The 20154-nt window shown below is 36.2% G+C and overlaps 3 protein-coding genes across 5 annotated transcripts in view; 2 read left to right on the top strand and 1 right to left on the bottom strand.

Annotated features, from left to right (window-relative positions):
* On the top strand, window positions 1001–6547 carry LOC107632083. Of its 3 annotated transcripts, XR_002360024.1 has the most exons (9): window positions 1001–1735; window positions 2553–2678; window positions 3416–3513; window positions 3636–3753; window positions 4299–4421; window positions 4559–4671; window positions 4764–4918; window positions 5189–5318; window positions 5549–5909. XR_002360024.1 is itself a non-coding variant. In XM_016335720.2 (8 exons), the coding sequence occupies exons 1-8, from the start codon at window positions 1111–1113 to the stop codon at window positions 6231–6233; spliced, it is 2043 nt and encodes a 680-aa protein (XP_016191206.1). In that variant the 5' UTR covers window positions 1003–1110; the 3' UTR covers window positions 6234–6547. The 3 variants fall into 3 exon arrangements, 2 of the variants coding, with proteins under 2 accessions (XP_016191206.1, XP_016191207.1); XM_016335720.2 differs by lacking the exon at window positions 5189–5318 and having other exon boundaries at window positions 1003–1735; window positions 5549–6547; XM_016335721.2 differs by lacking the exon at window positions 5189–5318 and having other exon boundaries at window positions 1004–1735; window positions 2556–2678; window positions 5549–6547.
* LOC107632084 lies at window positions 14064–17038 on the top strand. The gene is made up of 8 exons (XM_016335722.2): window positions 14064–14267; window positions 14333–14459; window positions 14526–14601; window positions 14695–14767; window positions 14846–14941; window positions 15111–15161; window positions 15638–16000; window positions 16364–17038. The coding sequence occupies exons 1-8, from the start codon at window positions 14139–14141 to the stop codon at window positions 16688–16690; spliced, it is 1242 nt and encodes a 413-aa protein (XP_016191208.1). The 5' UTR covers window positions 14064–14138; the 3' UTR covers window positions 16691–17038.
* LOC107632086 (purple acid phosphatase 8) overlaps window positions 16855–20154 on the bottom strand; it is a 9323-nt gene continuing 6023 nt past the window's right edge. Inside the window, exons 2-7 of the mRNA XM_016335723.2 lie at window positions 18219–18375; window positions 18001–18108; window positions 17799–17926; window positions 17597–17725; window positions 17454–17521; window positions 16855–17367 (exon numbers count right to left, since the gene is read on the bottom strand). Of these exons, the coding sequence (XP_016191209.1) occupies window positions 17148–17367; window positions 17454–17521; window positions 17597–17725; window positions 17799–17926; window positions 18001–18108; window positions 18219–18375 (810 nt within the window). The 3' untranslated portion in view covers window positions 16855–17147. The remainder of the gene's footprint in view (window positions 17368–17453; window positions 17522–17596; window positions 17726–17798; window positions 17927–18000; window positions 18109–18218; window positions 18376–20154) is intronic.

Here is a 20154-nt window from a genome sequence, read left to right as displayed (position 1 = left end):
ATATATAAATTATCTCTATTATATTAAAATAATAATATTAGCAAATATTAATACTAAGTTGTTCTATTTATATTTTTTATTTTATGTTTATTTCCACTTATTTATTTATTTCGCAACAATATTAAAATTATGGAGGACTTATTGGTTAAAAAACTGTCAAATAAAAAGAAAGAAAGAAAAGTGTACCTTGCTTAAGGAACAAAATATGTTATTCAGAGTTACCAAACACATGAAAGGTCAATCCATGACCGAAGAGAGAGACAAAATTGAAACGACATATTTGAGCAAGAAAAATACAAACTAAACAAAAGTATATAACGAATTTGTGTCTGAATTCAACACAGCGAGCAGATTGTAAAATAGAAGAAAAGAAAGCAGTAACACACAAAATCTGTTTTCCAGTTTTGCCCCTCTACCCTCAAATGACGAAAATCCCCACGTTTTCTTCCAGAATATTCTCCCCAAAATCCAAATTCAGCACCACCACCAGAGTCTCAGATGCAAAATACCAACAAACAAAAATTAGAAATAGAAATAAGAGAGAGAGAAAGTGTGTGTTGTTTGTTGTTTTGAGTTGTGACTTGTGAATGTGTGAGCCACCATTTAGGACCATACATACATACACATACATAGTAACAATACACATACACATGCGTGCTGAATAAGCCATTCCCCGTAATTCCAAAATTCTACATTTAACCCTAGATCTTCATCTTCAAGCTCTTCCCTTTGCGTCACTCTAACTCAACAAACTCCCTCACTCTCAATTCCCTCCATTGATAGATCTCTCTAATTTAACATTTTTTGTTGCCACGCCGATCTTGTAGATTTCCACAACAAAACCCATTTTCCGAAATTCAATTCTTTTAATCCTTTTTTTCACCTGAATAATAATTGTTGGGGCGGTCTTGTTTCTAACCAAGTTTGCTGCTTTTCGCTTTCTTCGTTCTGAATTCTGCATTTTATTTAGTGGGGTCCTCTTGAATTGCGCTTTTTTTGTGCGATAAAAACTGATTGTTTATTTTATTTTTTATTTTTTTACCTAGATCTAGTTTGTGTGAGGGTTATGCTCTATATTTGGTAGTAGTGTATTGTTGATATTGAGTTCTCATGGCAATGCCATCGGGAAATGTGGTAGCACAGGACAAAATGCAGTTTCCTAGTGGTGGTGGTGGTGGTGCCGGTGCCGGCAGTGGCAGTGCTGGCGGTGAGATCCACTACCGCCAGCAATGGTTTGTTGATGAGAGGGATAGCCTTATTGGCTGGCTGCGAAGCGAATTCGCAGCTGCCAATGCGATCATAGACTCCCTTTGTCACCATTTACGTATAGTTGGTGACCCTGGAGAGTATGATATGGTCGTTGGTGCCATTCAGCAAAGGAGGTGTAATTGGAATCAGGTGCTGCTTATGCAGCAATACTTTTCGGTCTCTGAAGTGGTTTATGCGCTGCAGCAAGTGGCGTGGAGGAGGCAGCAGAGGTATGTGGAGCCGGTTAAAGTGGGTGCAAAGGAAGTTAGGAAATCTGGTCCAGGGTACAGGCAAGGGCAGAGGTTTGAGTCTGCAAAGGAAAGTTTTAATGCTAGTGTAGAGTCTTATAGTCATGAGGCAAATAGCGCAATTACCGGATCCCCCGAGAAAGGGACTCCATTAACTGAAAAGGGTGAAGAACTTAAATCTGCTGGTAAGGTTGGAAAGATAGATGATAAGAGTTTAGCATCCACTGAGGAGAAGAAAGGTAAATGGCGGATCAATCGGTCATTGTCTATTATGATAAACCATGATGAATTTGATATTTGAGTGAATAATGCTATTGCAGCCGTTTATATTCATTATAATCCAACAATAACAACATTGCCAAGGTCTCTTGTTTGAAACATGTAATGATAAAGACATTGGTGAATCCTGGCAAACTAATTAACTTGACGCCACATAATATTGAATACTCGATCACATCACTGTGATTAGAAATAAGTAGTTTTATTCACTTTTGCTTCTTTCAGTGCACGTGTTTGGCCCTTGAGATAGTCCCATGCTGTTATATATACGTAGTAGATGTGTCAGCTCTGTTTTGGGCTATTTTTTAGTTAGTTCAGTGGTGGAAATAATCAGATCAATTGTGCATGTGTTAACAATCAACTTGGGTATGTGGGAAGTTAGGGAGATATTTTTAATAGACATTACTATGAGGCTAGGTATTAGTGAGATGTAGCTTTGTATATTGGATACTGAAATGCAAATTAATGGAACGCTCATTTGTTTCTGTCTAAAATTTCAATACTAGGTATTGAATGTTAACATTGAAGGTGTCTATTCCTTTTGGTTGTTCCTTGTGATACTCTGCCCCCATTGCTTAATCAATGACAATGTAATGGAGGATAAGTTAACAATGGAATAAAGTTTATGTTTGATAATGATAGCAATACTTTTTTTTTTCTCTCTCTTTTTTGGTGTACAGATAGTTTAATGTTTAAATAGGATTTTTTATAAGAGCTTATACGGATAAATTCTATTTTTATGCAGTCTATAACTTTTTGCTCCCTTGATTGCTTTAGCAGATGCTATAGCAAAGAATCAGACAGAGGGCAACTTGAAGGGCTCAGGGAGCTCACAAGGATCCCTGCCAAATTCGGATTCTGAAGCTGGGGTCGTAAATGACGGACTTGCATCAAATTTTAAAGGTTTCCTTTTTGTTGATTGTGATTTAAGTGTGAGTCTGTGTGTGTGTGTGTTCATGGCAGTATAGGGGGTTGTTGCTAACCCCAAACCCTACACCTTCATATATAAATGTAGGAGATTTTAGCCTAAACCCCAAATCCTTATACGGAGGAACTGCTAACTTTCACATCATTATATGAAGGTTACCAAGCTTCACATTTTGTTGCTAATTTTCTTTTTTGTTCATTAACTAGATGTCAAACTTTTATCTCACTTAATTACTTTTCACTTCTGGTTTCTCCCACGTGCTTCTCTGTAGTTTCTACCATCAGTTAAGTAGAAAAAATTGTCTTTGCAAATTTTATACCCTTGTTATTTATGTGTGTCTAGCATCACTTTTTTAAGTGAAGAATGTATCTTTTACCCAAAATAAAGTGTGAATTTACTTGTGTAGTAAAGCAACCTGTTAAAATTATGCTAAATTTGTGCATAAATTTGAGGAACTGAGAAAATAAAGCTCAGACTTTGTGCTGTTGTGTCTCTTTCAATTGCATCCATTTTACCTGTAATTTTGTGTGCTAAATAAAATAAATGTGTGCACTTGATTCCCTGCTTGCATAAGAACAGACAAGAATATTGTCACGTCACTGACGTTTATAGGACCAGAGTCAGCTTATGAACATAGTACACTGTCAAAGTTTTGTTTAATGTTTTGATTCCATTTAATTTTTAAATTAGTTGTTGTCCATTATGTTTTCAGGGAATGAGTCACTTTCTATCCAAAATCAGAATCAGAGTCAAAGTCTTTCAACATTAGCAAAAACTTTTGTTGGCAATGAAATGTTTGATGGGACGATGGTAGGATCCTTTAATATTTTTTCAATTATTTGGATATGTGCATACCTTCTCATAATTTTCCCCTAACTTTTGTCTTTTATATTCTATTTCTAAGGTCTGCCATTTTAATTTTTCAATTGTAGGTGAATGTGGCTGATGGACTAAAGTTGTATGAAGAGTTATTTGATGGCACTGAAGTTTCAAAACTTGTTTCACTGGTCAATGATCTAAGGATTTCGGGAAAAAGAGGACAATTTCAAGGTAATTGAACTAACTATGCTCTATATTCACGCATAGAGGATTCTTCACTACCTTTTATTTTCCATGATCGATGACAATTGCATACAATACATGGAATGCTCAAAGCCCATTTTCTTCAAGTTAGAGTCTTCTTAAGGGGCAATTGACTTGTATACCATTTTCCTGTATGTTTCATCTTGGTAGTTGAATATTCATGAGCAATGAAGTAAAAATAGCTCCTGTCACTTTTGCTTGGTATCTAAAAAATGTAGAGTAGTACATGAGTAATTATTGTAAAAATATATTATAGAGGCATGATAAGACATTATAAAACATATGAATTTGGAAATAAAATTCACCAAGGACAACTCAGATTAAGAGAGAAAGGGAAAAAAAGGAATACAATACTATTAGTGGGTCTTATCTTGAGATTTGCATATTGTTTGGTGCTCAAACTGATAACTTTGAGCTTTTGATACATATTGTGCAGATTAATTAAGGAAAATTTTTTATTATTTTTTAAATGTTTGTGGTATTGAATATTGCTAAATATTTTTCACAAGCAGGGAGTCAGACATTTGTGGTTTCGAGGAGGCCCATGAAAGGGCATGGAAGGGAGATGATTCAGTTGGGTGTTCCTGTTGTTGATGCACCTCTAGAAGGAGAGAATATGACCGGAGCCTCAAGAGGCATGTTATAACGAATTTTTTTTTTATACTAATCATTCTTATAGTATACTCATCTTTCTTATTTTCAGCCATGATATTTTTCTTTTACCTCACTTGTAATAAATGATTGATTAAGTTCCACAAATTGAATCTGGCAGAAAAGAATGTAGAACCTATCCCTTCCTTGTTTCGAGAAATTATTGAGCGGATGGTTGCCTCACAAGTTATGACTGTGAAGCCTGATGCTTGTGTTGTGGATTTCTTTAATGAGGTTGATTCACGCACTGTTCCATTTTCTTTTTTTCTGGGTTTTATATTGGCGTCAGGTTTGCTAAGATAACCTGGTATTGCTACTGTTTATAGGGTGATCATTCACAGCCCTACAATTGGCCGCACTGGTTTGGAAGGCCCGTTCATGTTCTCTTCCTGACAGAATGTGAAATCACTTTTGGGAGAGTGATCACCACGGATCATCCTGGGGATTATAGGGGCACTCTCAAGCTTTCTCTTTCCCCTGGGTAATATTTCTTATCCTTGTCTGTTTGTATGATAATGCCTATGGTATTTGCAATTTAATGTCATAGTTTTTGTGAAGAGTTTCATCGTGAGCCTTAAGAAGCCAATCAGGTTGTGCTATTTCAAATGAGAATTGCCTATACAGGCTATACTATAAACTTTATCGGTTGTATAGGCTATGGTTAATACTTTAGACTTTGTTCAGTCCATTGTAGATAGATTTAGTTCATTGCCTTTCTCAGATTCTCTCTTTTTTTGTTTTGTTTTGTCAGTGGCAGATTTGTTTTGTGATTGCTTGATTTACAATTAGAAGCCTGCCAACTGTTTATTACAAGGAGTCCTCCTCTTTACTGAATGAGCTTTCTGTAGAACCTTTGTGATTCAGTTCCGTGGAAGTTAATGGTTTGTCTGTTAAATTATTAGAGATGATTAGGGCTTGCTGGCCTGATTTTAATTGTTATTTAGTGTGAGATTTGGCTCTTGCAGTATAATTGGGTGCAGATTCAATATGTGAGTGTCAGAGATGAGAGGAAATCATTTAGGCGACTTGATTCAATGTTTACTTGCTCCAAATTTTATCTTCCTTTATTAAGATTTGACACATTGAAACGTGATTTAATACTTTGCTATAGGTCATTTCTGGCTATGCAAGGGAAATGCACTGATTTTGCCAAACATGCTATTCCTTCTTTCCGTAAACAACGCATCCTTGTTACTTTCATCAAGTCCCAACCGCGAAGGTCCCCCCCTTCGGATGCCCAGCGTCTTGCTTCGCCAGCAGTATCTTCTCATTGGGGTCCACCGCCAAGCCGATCCCCTAACCACATGCGTCATCATGTAGGTCCTAAGCATTATCCTGCAGGCCAGACAACTGGAGTTCTGCCAGCTCCACCCATCCGTCCGCAAATTCCGCCACCAAATGGTATGCAGCCGCTGTTTGTGGCTGCTCCAGTTGTCCCTGCCATGCCATTTCCTGCACCGGTACCAATCGCACCAGCTTCCACAGGATGGACAGCAGCCCCTCCAAGGCATCCCACTCCTCGAATCCCTGCGCCTGGCACAGGAGTCTTCCTCCCTCCACCCGGGTCAGGTAATCCTCCTCCACAAGTACTTGGTGCTTTGACCGAAGTGAACCCAGGTTCGGAAACTCCGACCACTCATGAAAAGGAAAATGGGAATTCTAATCATAACAACACAACTTCACCGAAAGGGAAAGTGCAGAGGCAAGAGTGCAATGGGCATGTGAATGGAACTGAAGAAGAGAAAGCTGTAGAGACAGAGCAAGATAGCAATGACAAAACTGTGGAAAGCCAATGAAGTCAGGCGTATCTGCAGGCTATATAGAGAGAGAGAGAGAGAGTGAGAGAGGAAAAGCTTATCAAAGGTAAAAGGGTAGGCTGCGAACTTAACTTGAGTTTGAAGCAAATGTAAAGCGCGGCAACAAAGTACTGCAAAGCAAGCAATGGAGATAAGGGAAGGAGGAAGAACATTTTTTGTTCTCTTTTGAGGCATCCTTTCTTTGCTCTATTCCTTCCTTTTGTTTTTTGTTTCTTTGTTTACTTACTATATTATTAATTAACTCTTACATTGGAGTAAGGAAAACACCATTCTTATTTTTAACTTTTCCTATCTATATTTTTCTTAATGCATTTTGCTATTTAATTTATTTGTTGATGTTACCTTCTATGGATGTAAATTGCATGTTTGAGATCCGAAAACCCTTCTATGACTTGGACAAATTACAGGTAAGATTTTGGAAACCTTTCTCTTGGAATCAAAGTAATTAGAAGATACAGGGGGTTTATGTGGGAATAAGATGGGTGTAGAACTAACCCAATGAATGCATAAAAAAAAAAGAACCAACTCAATGATATTTATAGTCTTGGTTCAGTTACTCTTAATTAGAATGTTTGAGAGTTGAGAGCTTCGATTTTGGAGCTTTTTTTTCTGTTTTAATTTGTTATTTAAAAGTTGAATTCTGAATAGTTTTTAATGGTTTCCTTACTTTTAGATAAAAGTTTATTAAGGTCAACATAATTCAGAAGGAACTATTTTGTCATTTATTGTGCAACCGATTTTGATTGAGTTTTCGAAAAAGAGCAACTTTTCTAGTAGTGAAACGTTTTTAATTTTGTGGCGTTATGTTCGGACGCTTAGTTCTAAAGCAGATGATTAGTTCTACCCAAAAAATTAACTTATGTAAAAAATTGTCCATGTATATTGTTAATGTTTTGCTTTTTTTTTTTTTTATAAGAAAAAACTAAAAGGTTTTTCTTGTAGACATTGTCTATGTTGGACTAAATCTCCGAAGTGGTCCTTCAGATTTGCCTCGTGCACCAATTTAGCCCATTAGATTTCAATTGCACTATTCTTGTCCTTAAGATTACGCTCCGGGTTACATATTTGTTTTTCACTCGAATTCCGGCGTGAGTCAGTAACGGGCTTGCTGATATGGCACATCCACTGTCATCTAGGATCTCATTATGGATAGATGACATGGATTGTGTTTAATAATTTTTTAATTTGGTCTCTGTCCCACCTTAAAGCTTCATCTGCTTCCTCTTATTCTGGTTCTCTCCATCGATGTCTCGTTCTTCATCTCTTGTCTACATCAATAGTTGTCCTCCATGAGAGGAACTGGGAGCCACGTTGCAGGAAGCTCGAACCGGTCTTCATCGACAGAGAACTGGACAAGAAGCACAATGCGAAGCAGGCATGGGCGGGTTTGGGAGTGGTGCGGCTGTGGTTGTCGCCCTATGCTTAGGTGGTCAGTGACAGAGACACATCCTAACAAGTCTTTCTTTGGTTGTTCAAACTATAATGTGAGTGAAGGTAACTTCTTTGTAATTTAATTTTTTTATGGTTGTGACATTAATTTGCAGAGGGTTGTTCGCAGACAAGTGAAAAAAATGGTGTGGGTTATTCGTTTGGGCAGATTGTGTGCAAGAGGAGCTGACTAAAAAAGCTGTTCCAGGAGATGATGATGGTAAAATGAAAATGAACTTTACATGGCGGCTGGGCAAAATAGAAACAGAATTTAAAAATCTAAAATTCATGATTCAAGTTCTTGGTTTTGGGTTGTTAGTAGTTATTGTTTCTGTAGGAATGATGGTGTTAAAGAGTTGGGAACATGGCAATGTAACATTATGTAATATAATGAATGAACGAAAATTGTTATTTTGATTAATGAATGTTCTGTTATTAATATAATATCATGTAAAATGAACAGACGATACAAGTTAATAATTAAGGGCAAGGTTGAATCAAACCATCCATAAGATTACTTAATCTAATAATTAAGAGCATTCATAGTTTTTATACAATACAGTCATAAGTATTTGACAAAAACAAGTAATATGACATACTTGGCTAAACTTAACAAAATGAACAAAGTATGCTTATAATGAGCATAGTCACAGTCACAGTTTCTTTTTCTTAAACAAAAGATGAACAGTTCGCTAAACTAATATCCTAGTCTTAAGTTTCACTTCTTCCGTGGGTGCTTAAATCCAGAAGTGGGTACAAACTTCAGAAAATTTGGGAAGCGTGAGGCAGTGGCTGAACTTGCTCCCTTCATTGGATCCACTGCTGCAGAGGGTGTTGAAGGTAGTGATCTTCTTCTAGAGGGTAATTTTGCAGGTCTTGCGGCCGGTTTAGCAGTTGATTCAGTTAACTACACAAAAGACATACAAGAAAGAAAAACCCAAATTCATCAGCCATTACCAAAGAACCTAAACCTTTTTTAGAGTTGTTAGTGAAGAATGAATAAAAAAGCTAAGTGAAAAATTATTATTAAACTTTTTGAGTCTTCTGGTTCAGAACAATTTGGCTGTGACAGATCATTCTCTGAAGCTTGACTAGTTGGAACAGCAGTACTTGTCGCAAGGATATTATTTGTAGCAGTAGCAGTAGCTGTACCAGTAGCAGTAGCAGTAGCAGTAGCTGTGGATGTAGTAGCAGTGGCAGTGACATCTGAGGTTGCAACAATAGTAGCGGTTGCAGTGGCCTGAGTAGTAGCATTCTTAGGATCTTTAGCAGCTTCGGCAGCCTTTGCAGCTGCAGCAACATCAGCTGTAGCTTGAGCAGCATCAAAAGCCCTCTTATTTTTACACCCTCTCTTGGCATGACCCTTTTGCAGACAATACTTGCAGGTGAATTGTCTTAACTGTCTTTTCATGGTTGAACTTGGCTTAAATTTTTTGTTAGAACTGGTGCCTTCATCTGTATCCTTCCTCCTCTTTGTTTGAAGGTTTCCGGCTTTCTCTTGATTGGTGGGGCCGATGGCATGTTAGACTGACTTTGTTCCCAGAAAGGTTGGCCAAGTAGAAGATTAATGTCGTACTTGTATGTTTCTTTGTAAGACTCTATGGTTATCAATTTGTGGTAAAATTTCTCTAGGTGCTTGTTCACTCTAGCAAGTGCTACACAATCATGAACGCATGGAATCCCTACAAATTATCATTGCAAGACATTAAAAAATACAACATTGTATAAGACAACATTAATATGCAACAAATCATGAAACGTTTGATAAAGTGGGTTGGAAAATTAATAACCCGTCGACATCCAAAATTGGTAGGTACACAGTCTTTTTTCCAAGTCAACCACATGGTTGGTAGGGTTCCCATGAACCTAAAACTTCTCATAGCCAGTATCTCCAGCCCAGATAGCATGCCAGTTTTTGGACTCCTTCCTTACCTTCTCAAGCCTACTGTTAATTACTGGTGGTAACAACTCCAAATGGCTATCCAATTTTACCTTGTTCTTAGCTATAGTCCTCATGACGAACATCCTCACCTCTTCTAGAAGATAAATTATTGGCTTTCCCCTTACTTCCTTGATCTTTTAATTGAATACCTCACATGCATTGTTGCAAATGGAGTCCAGTTTCGGGTTGTGTCTGAACTGTAACCTCATCCATGCCTCTCTAGGCCACTTGTTAAGATATGCCCATGCATCCTCGTTCAGCCTCTTGATCCTATCTATGTATTCCTTGTGAAGCTAAAATGTTGAATTTAGTTCTCTTGAATTACAATAACTTAGAGATATTAACATTAAGCAGAATTGGATTTTGCATAACCATAAAATAAGGACCAAGCAGAACACATATAATAAGACTAACTAGCTAAGAGACACTTTAACTTTTGACACACTTTGAATCACAGTATCAATACCTTAAACTCTTGAAAGGTAGTTGCTCGTGTGCACTCTCATAGTAAACCCCTCAACTCCAAGTCCTTCCACTGCTTGTTAAAATTTCGTCATAAATACCACACACAGAAACGGTGACCCGCGTCAGGCATCACCTCTTTCACAGCAGGTGGTAATCCCTAAAGACAACATAGATCATGTTATAGACGTACATATATTCAACAACAATAATCATTCACCATATTAGACCCTTACTTTATGAATCGTTCACCATAATAGTCCCTAAGTTTAATAATCATTCACCGTAATAGTTCCTAACTTTACACCACGTTCACCATAATAGTACTTGTAGTTAAGCAGCGTATATCTAAATTAAACCATTCAGTGTCTATCTAAATTAAACCATTTAGCAAGTATTATAGTTTATAGTAATCATTCACTGTTCTACCAATGATGTTCCAATAAAGTGCAACAAATAAGAACACAGTTTACACTATATATATCTAAGATCAGAGAGGTGATGATAGACAAATAGAGTACTACCTTTTGCATATCAGAGATGAAGTTTCATCCATGAGTCTTGTAGTCTCCAAGATCTTCATGTAGCAACTCTAGGAACCACTTTCAGTTTTTCTTGTTCTCCACTTCCACAATTAGCATCTTGTCCAACAGAAGATAGAATTTGCCCCCTGAATACAGTCTTCAAGAAGGCATCATCAGGTCTAATTAATGGACGACAACCAGCCCTGAAACCATCCTTGCACCCACTCAAACAGATGTACATCCTCTAAAAAATTACGTCACCATTAGATAGTGGCTTTGTGCATATCTGAACTGTGGAGCCAGGATTGGTCTTCAACAGTCTCACCATAATCTCTCACCATGGCATATTGTTCCTTTGCATCCCCATAAACTACATTCCTAGCATCAGAGAGTGCACGCAATATTGAATTCCTATTAAGTGACAAATCATATTTCGTATTGAAAAATGTTGTAGCCTTGCTGTTCCTGAAATTGGGATATTTTCTTAACTTTTTTTACCAACTTACCTGCAACCCAGTTTCTATTTGCTGCCCTGTTCCTATCCTCCCCTGGACAGGTGTGACCTTACATACTGCCCTTACCCTTTTGCTACCGTTCTTCCTGAACCTCATCCGTCTTCCTTCTTGTATACTAAACTCCCTCACTGCCTCTTTGAAATCCCACTTAGTGTTGAACTTCATGATTACTTCAAAATGCAATTCTCTGAACCTAGCACCATGCCTAAACACGGGAAAAACTTCCTTCAAATCGTCCTCTACATCTAGCTCATCCTCTGAATTCAGTGGGGTTTTCATCTCCAAAGAGTACCATGAATTTGCACTATCCGAATCTAAACCCGGATCATAGGCATCATAATTATCAGTTCTGCCACCACCAACAAATTCAATATTAACATCTTCATCGGAAATGTCCTGCACAAATGCATCATCATCAACACAAACCTTAGCCTTCCTTTTTTCCTTTCCACTCTCCTGCTAAACCTTCTTTCTCGCATTGTATTTTCTTACTTTTTTCTTGGACAAAGGGATTTTGTCTCCAATGCCCGATTCACCTGAACTATCTTCCAGCGATACGGGCTTATACGCCTCGTCCTCAGCACTCTTATAGCTGTCATGAGAGTTTGAGTCAGAGGATAGCATTACATCATCACCTCCATCTACCTTTGTTTTTGAAAAAGCTTTCCATGAAGCCTTGGGGTCGAAGATCTCAAACAGTATCTCCTGGTCTTTGTCACTTTGTCTTATGTGGGTGTGGGTTTGGGAACTGTCTTAGGCTTAGGCTTCAGTTTCAAATTGAAATTGATCTTCCTTGGTACTGTTTCTTTAGCTTAGGGAGTATTGGTTACTATGCTCAAACTCAACGGAGGTTGCTTCTCGGTAGTAGTTTTCAGAAAAGGGTTTGGCACAGTCGTAGCATTTGACTTTGCTTGCTCTCTAAAATTTCTCACTTGGTCATCAAGGTGCACAACAACATCCTGCCCTTGTAGTATCTCAGGTTCTGAAATTTCATGTTCGATGTAGAAATCAATAACACAGTTATTTTTTCTACCATGAGAACACATCTCTCTCAGCTCATTATCAGAGTTTAAATGCCTAACCCCACTTCCAGGCTCCTTCCTGGCACTTGCTACCAAACTTCCTTCATCCCCTCACACCCTAACTCTTTGAAGTAGTTTCTCAGATAGAATACATCCAACCTGTCCACATCAAGATCACCTAAACAGTGCTTATTGTCAAGATAATATGTCCACCTTCCATCATTATCATTCTTAAAATTTTTCCATGATGAAACATTATATCTAACACTTCGGCGTCCATCTGAAACATAACAAAAGAAGAAAATAATTTAAAACGCATGCAACCCAAAATCAATAAATAACAAACATACACTGCACAATCAGAGATAGTCCCTGTTCTATTCAAAAGAAACAGAACATCCAGTAGTAGTTCAAACATACCAACAACAAAAACCCTAACAACATATCATTTCCAACAAAATCTTAATGCAAATGATAAGGCAAACTTAAACAACCTCTCGTCGGAAGAATGAAAAATGAGCCAAAAAAAATTTTTTGAAAAAAAAAACTGACCATCAAGATAGCTTAAACGGTTTTTCATGCTTTGCTTCAATGACTTCCCACGAAACTTCCTCCAACTCTAGCGCAACAAATGGTAGAAATCAGCAATCAAGCAGCAGTGCCTTAAGCTATCGCCATTGTCTCCAGCTATGGAGGAAGAGAGTAAGTGTTGAAATTATGAAGAAATTAGGAAGAAGATGTATCAAGTGACCAACCCTTCACCCAAGCAACCATTTCATTCTACTGGGAGCAAAACGGCAACGTTTTTGTTTCAAAACGTTTCACCCATGAAAATGCGTCGTTTAGTAGATTCTAGGTGGCAGTGGCTGTGCCACATCAGCAAACTCGTTGCTTACTTACGCCGGAATTCGAGTGAAGGACCAGTATATAGTCCGGAGCGCAATGTCGAGGATAAAAATAGTACAATTAGAATCTCAAGAACTAAATTGGTGCACGAGCCGAATTTGGAGGGGACCACTATAAAGATTTAGTCGTCTATGTTGAATGAAATATCTCCATCTTTATTAAAAATAAATATATTAAAATATATCTATAAATAAAAACAGAAATAATGATCATTAAATTTATAATGTTATTATATTTTATTAATCTAATTTAAAAATAATGACATCTTTAATCCTCATGAAACTTGGCTTCCGAAAAAAGTGATTTGTCTGGCATTAACTTTAGAAAAGAAGCTTAAGAATATTTTTGAATTACAAAGTATGTCGTTTTTCTCTGCTCTAAATGGTTTTTGGAATCTCCCATCCATTGGTACTTTTAAGATTAATTGTGATACTAGTTATCTTGATTCGGGTGATAGTGTTTGTTTTGCTTGTGTTATTAAAGATTGTAATGGGAGTTGGCAAATGGGGTATTTGGAAATGATTAAGAGTAATAGTATTCTTCAAGGGGAATTATTTGCTATTTGGAGAGGATATCTCTTAGCCTGGGATGTAGGTCAATGAGATGTTATTTGTGAGACAGATTGTGTGGAAGCGTTTAATCTTGTTACTAATCACTAAGATGGTTTTGAGTTTATTGATCCATTGGTACTCAAAATAAGAGATATCATGCATTGAAATTGGTGTGTTGACTTTCGTTTGATTATGAGAGATGCAAATACGGTGGTAGACACTATGGCAAAGATGGCAATGAAGTTACAACATTTTCATGTAAAGCTTCCTTTACCTTGGGAGGAGTTTAATAGTAGTTTTAAACGGAATTGTCCCTCTATTTAAGCAGTTTCTTTGTTTTGTTTTTTTTTATTTAGTTTATTTTAGTCACAAAAAAAAATATTTTAAAAATAATTAAATTTTCATTTTTTTATTTTATCGATTTAATTTAGAGAAATTTGTTCCTTTTGGGGTTCCCACTTTCGATAGCGAGGCTGACGTCATAAACCATGAAAGCCAAGAGCGACAAGATTAAAGTGGAAGAAGCATCAGAAAATGGATGAGATTCAGAAACAGAAACGGGAAACTGAAAAGAAAGTAGGATTAGGAATGCGTGAGGTTTGCTGTGATTCGCAACACCCTCGTGTGATGGTCCCCAACTTCCTCTCCCCTGAAGAATGCAAGGTTAGGTTCCCTTTTCAGATTCTCTTGTTCGCTTCTTCCCTTCCCTTGATTTATTCCATTGTCAGGAGCTGGAATTCATACACAAGAGTAGCAGCACTGTTGGCTATAGACCCAATGTCTTCTCAACCACTCTCTCCCATCTTGTTGCCACCAACGCTTCCCACTTCCTCATTCCCTTCATTCCCATCCGAGGTACTCTCTTTCTTTATCATCTTTCCCTCCATCAAAATTTCCAACCTCAATCAAATTTCTTCACAGAAAGGTTGAAAGACAAGCTAGAGGAGTTTTTCAACTGTCAATACGAGCTCTTTGTTGAATTCACCGCTCTAATCAGGTTACTACTCTATCTTAAGGACCATCAATTGCTTGTTGGTTGTTGCTTCTTTTACAATCTTTTACCTTATTTTATTTATGAATCATCAAACAGCTGGAGCAGAGGTGCAAGTATTGGGTGGCATAGTGATGATAACAGACCCTACCTCAAACAGCGGCACTTTGCAGTCAGGATTCCACTTTCCACTACTCTCTTTTATTAAATTTTATTTAATACTGTTGCTGACAACTTTTGTTCATCAAAGGTGGTGTGCTATTTAAATAATTATGGCAAGGATTTCAATGGTGGACTTTTTCGTTTCCAGGATGGCCAGCCAATGTCAATTATGCCAATGGCTGGAGTGAGTTTATACTCTTTCACTACTACCACTTGTGTTTTTCTTTTCTGGTCAAATGGTTTCTACTGCTAAATAAGGAATGATTTCTCAAAATTTCGTTATTGAAATGATTCAATGTAGGAGGAAATGTTTCGCTTTTTAATTTATGTTACCCTTTTTTATCTTTTAACAGGATGTTCTGATGTATACTGCTGACCAGCGTAACATTCATTCTGTTGATGAGGTATATTCAATTGTGCTCCTTTCTTGCATGCCCTTACTTACTTGGCCGTGTACATAATCAGCTGTTTTATTTCGATTTAAATCTCCTTCTCCCGGACTCTGTTTCCTCAGAAGAAAAGGGATAGAAGAGAAAACAGGAAATCATAACTGTCATCTTTGATAGTTACCTGACGGGCAACCATATTAATTCTCGAAAAGAGTACTTACTTTAGGGTACCATTCTAAAGATTCCAGAATTATTTTTAGCGTTTTGATTCCTATCTTTAATATATATTAGTTTCATCAATAAGTTAGAGTCAATGAAGTCCAATGTGGTAATTAGATAAAGTAAAAGTTGTTTTAGATTCTATAACAGATGAAGAGAAAATAATGAGTGGGTAAAATCAGGATTAAAAAAGAGTAGGAACTAAGAAGTTTGTAGTTATCTAAATTATTGGCCGTCTTAAATCTTTGTTTTGTGATATTTTTCATTGACAGATAACTGATGGAGAAAGACTAACGCTTACTTTATGGTTCACTCGTGATGGTTCCCATGATGAGGATGTGAAGCTTGTTTATCTCCTTTCACAACACCTATTACATAAGGACATGGCTGCATCGTATCTTCCTCTGCCTGCATCCTTTGATATGTATTGTTTTTCGCAGGATCAAGCTTCCAATGACCAGTTCGGTTTTAATATATGTTGGGCCAGACTTCATATTCTTGGATATGGCATTTCTATATCCGAAGACGGTGCCTGTGACTCAGATGTATCTGAATTACTGGTGAAGCCAGTCCAGTTAGTAAGAGGAGATGAGTTGTTAGACCATGAATTTGTCAATATTTTGCAGGCACTTCAGGTATTTATAAGAATCCTTTTGGTAGATTTATTCATTTATTAATGAAAAAAGGAATTTATTAAGAAAAAGAGATGATGATTACAAAGAGAGAAGAAAGAAACCTATCAGTTTATTCAAAGTCTGGCCGTTCATCAATGCAGGAAATTCATGCAATTTGATTTACAGAGAGAATACTTTACATCAACTAGTGCTTTCTGCATTTTTATTAAAATAGAATTAACAAGTTTTGGTTTTTTGAACTAAAATATAGTCCTCATTTTTCACTAACCTCATTTACTACAGTTGTTTATGCATTGCTGATTTCATGTAATTTATTGTGGAAACATTTTGGCAACTACTGACTGAAGTCCTTCTGCCAAACAGGTCGTCCATTTCTATTGTTGGCAAGGATCTGCCTTAAAGACCAAGGCATTGAATGTGCACACGAACGTGCTAAAACTTTCAGATAAGGACAAGGAGAGAATCAACTATCTGAAGTCTGTACTTTTGAATGATGAAGATTTGGTATTGAAGGTTTTTGGGAGTATGCCTTTGGAAGAAAATGGAGGCATTTGCTTTGACTGGACAGGAATTGTGGCTGCAATTGCTGCTTGGGAAGATTATGTGACGAAGTTAAGTAAACAAATTCATTTAGAGTTGCCTTATTGGAGAATGCATGAATCTATATATACGGTGCAACTTGATGAGTAGTATACATGATCAACCAATCCAGGAAAATGTAGCACCTAAACGTTGTGCCTGGGCCTTGGAATTAGAAAAAGACAATGATGAAAAAAGTGGAAGATAGTTTATGAAGCCTTGTTTGATAGCATTCCGAGTTAATATGCTTTTGCGGAATTTTATAACGAAGTTTCTTAAAGAGAGATGAGGAATTATACTCAAGTTTATCCGCGAAATTTTCATAGTATTAAAATATTACAGGTACAAGATGGCAACTACTAGTAGTCTAGTACATATACTTTATGCCTTTGTTGATAGAATCCCGGTAGCTCTGGTTTTGGCTGTAATATTATACCTACTGCAAGCTCATTAAGACTATTTTCAAATTCATTTCTCTTATTTTGTTTTACAGATAGTGAACCAGTGCAACAAACTTTCAGCCAAAGTGATCCCTGTCCTAATGTGTTTTTGCATGCTTTTAGCTTATTTATATTGAGGCTGCATGGTTAAGCTTTTTGGATAAGCTCCACGTATGCAAAACCTTGCCATAAATATCATAGAACACTATATCTGCTTTGCTTTCAGTGATTTGCAAAGTCATGAATCCTTGTCCATCATAATATAACTTCAATTCCTCTTGGTTCCATGGCTTGATATCACCCTTCCATGCCTTTGATCCACCTCCGCTTGTTAGAAAGTGAATTCCACTGCATATTTTTGCAGGTCATATAAGCTTTGATTTCACAACACTGGTGGCATTCTAACTAACTATTTGCAAGTATGTTATGCTTACCTCTCTGCATCAACTATGTGCTCCAAGCAATGGTCATGTCCATTTATGTATGCATCAACATTTCTTGCCTGGACCAACAATGAAGAAATTGGTTAGAACAATAACTAAGTAGGCATTGGCAAAATATGATTTTCATTTGTTACCTTTAGGATGGGAAGGAGTTGCTGCTCAACCTCTACAGTATTACCATGATGCCCAGCACTCTTGATAGTATGATGACCCACCACTATCTTCCATTTTGCCTTGGATTGCCCCAATGCAAAATCAACATCCTGCAAGAAGAAAGGATTACAAGAGTTATCAAACCATAACCTGTCTGGACATATATGCATGATAGTAATCAACCTCCAAGAGTCCTGAAAGGTAAGCTTCACGAGGAAGCACGCCACTCCAGTCATAGGTATGGTCTTCTGGGTCCGTAAAGTAATCATCGCGAAATGGAGTTGTGTCCACAAAGAAGAATTCCACAGTACCTGATAAATATGAAAAATGTGTCATATACATGTTCATTTTAGTTTCAGATTTTGGTTGTTGGTGAATAGTATACCTGCATCAAGAATGAAAGATCTCATGCAAACCCATCTGCTATCTTTTTGTGTTAGAATGGGGCTCAGTTGTGCCTCAACATCACCTCTGTAATCATGGTTCCCCAAAACTGCCACATTTCAAGGGGAAAACAAGCTTGGTTAACAGCTAGTACTAGACTACTAGTGTTTTCACTTTTCAAATGATGTTGATGAATGGTTGATTAGGTTAATTGATTACCATTGTACCATATCTTTTGCAAGCTTGGGGCAGTGTAGATATTGACAAATGAATCGTAGAATGCTGGATCATCAACTCCTGTTAGGCCATCATCGTAAAAGTTGTCGCCCGTCGATATAACAAAATCTATGTTTTGCTTCTCTCCCACATCTCCCATCTATCAAATTCGTAGTCCAAAATGAGTTACTAGCTCTCTGCTACAACATTAATAAAGAAACCTTTTTTTTATTTGCACCTACAATATTTTGTTAGTGTTAGTGCAGATGAATTTTGCACTGACAATATATTGTTTTGATGGGTTCATGGGTACTAAAACAATAGCATTAATCATAATGAAATTATTATGCAATGTTCTTAAGTATATAAAAGGAATGTTTCTTTTTCCTTTTGAAAAAAACTATTATGCATAATTAATATGTAGAATGAATGAATTGAGATCGATTTATCATGGCTTGGAGGGGATGAAGTAAATAAATATGTTGTATTTTGGTAATTCATGAAGACGAACTCCAATTGAGATGATCCATCTGAAAATTATATTGGAATTGTGCTTTTTCCTATGTTCTTTATCATCTGTACTTATAGTAGCTACATTTTTACGATGAGTAAAGTATCGTTTTTGTCACCAACGTTTGGGATAAGTTCCAAAGTTGTCCTTAACATTTCAATAGGAATCCGTTAACAGAATTGACAGCGGGACAAAATTGAGACGATTTTGAAACTATAGGGATTTAAATATGACGAAAACGTTAGAAAAAAAATAATACATAAAAATAAATTTTAATTTAATTTTATCTTTCAATAATATTAATTTTTTACTGTACATAGTATTCAATTATTTTTTAATTACATCTAAATAAATTACACTTAATCACATTACTTTTATTTTAAATAAATTTATATTTTTATAATTTTAAAGAATTGATATATTAAAAACAAAAAGTATAATTTATCAAGTTTATATACTAGTCATTCTACAAATATTTCATGATAACTAAAAATCTTTAAGAGTAAAATTATAAAAAAATTAATTAATTTAAAATGAAAGTAATATGATTAAGTGTAATTTATTTAGATGTGATTAAAAAATAATTGAATACTATGTATAGTAAAAAATTGATATTATTGAAGGATAAAATTAAAATTTATTTCTATGTATCATTTTTGTCCCTAATGTTTCAAAATCGTCTCAATTTTGTTTCACCGTCAATTTTGTTAACGGATCCCTAACGGCAGGACAATATTGAGTCAGTTTTGAAATGTTAGACACTTAAATAGGAGGATTGAAATATTATGGACAACTTTAAACTTACTCCAAATGTTGGGAACAAAAACAACAATTTACCTTTTTATGATTTATTGGAATAATGCTACAAAAAGATTAAGCAGGCAAGGTGCATGTTCAGCCAAATCATACGGTTATTGTGCATGTGGTTTTACAGAAACCAGTTGTGTGGCTGTGGCATGATTCATATTAGTTGGTGTAGGTCTACTCTATATTATTAAATGATTGACGTGTTTTCAATGGTAAATACAAATAGTGATTGATTGATATGCTAAGAATATGCCTGGAATATGCTATACCCAAAAGGAGCCTAAGCCTTTTCTTTTTCTGGGAGCTTTCAGTTCGCACGCAATTAAGAATTAACTACTACACTTATACAATTAACAAAATCAAGCAGTTTCATAGCAGTTTATTGTAAAATTATTTTTCTTGGAATAAACTAGCAATATAATTTGAATTTAAAATTTCTTACCTACTATCTAAATTTTATTATCTTTTATAAAGTATATGGCACTACACTTATACAAAATCAAGCAGTTTCATAGCAGTTTATTGTAAAATTATTTTTCTTGGAATAAACTAGCAATATAATTTGAATTTAAAATTTAAAATTTACTATCTAAATTTTATTATCTTTTATAAAGTATATGG

This window comes from Arachis ipaensis, chromosome B03 (assembly GCF_000816755.2).
Source record: "Arachis ipaensis cultivar K30076 chromosome B03, Araip1.1, whole genome shotgun sequence".
NCBI classification, from domain to species: domain Eukaryota; kingdom Viridiplantae; phylum Streptophyta; class Magnoliopsida; order Fabales; family Fabaceae; genus Arachis; species Arachis ipaensis.
The sequence above is the reverse complement of the archived record's forward strand: the minus strand, read 5'-3'. Positions and strand labels throughout refer to the sequence as shown.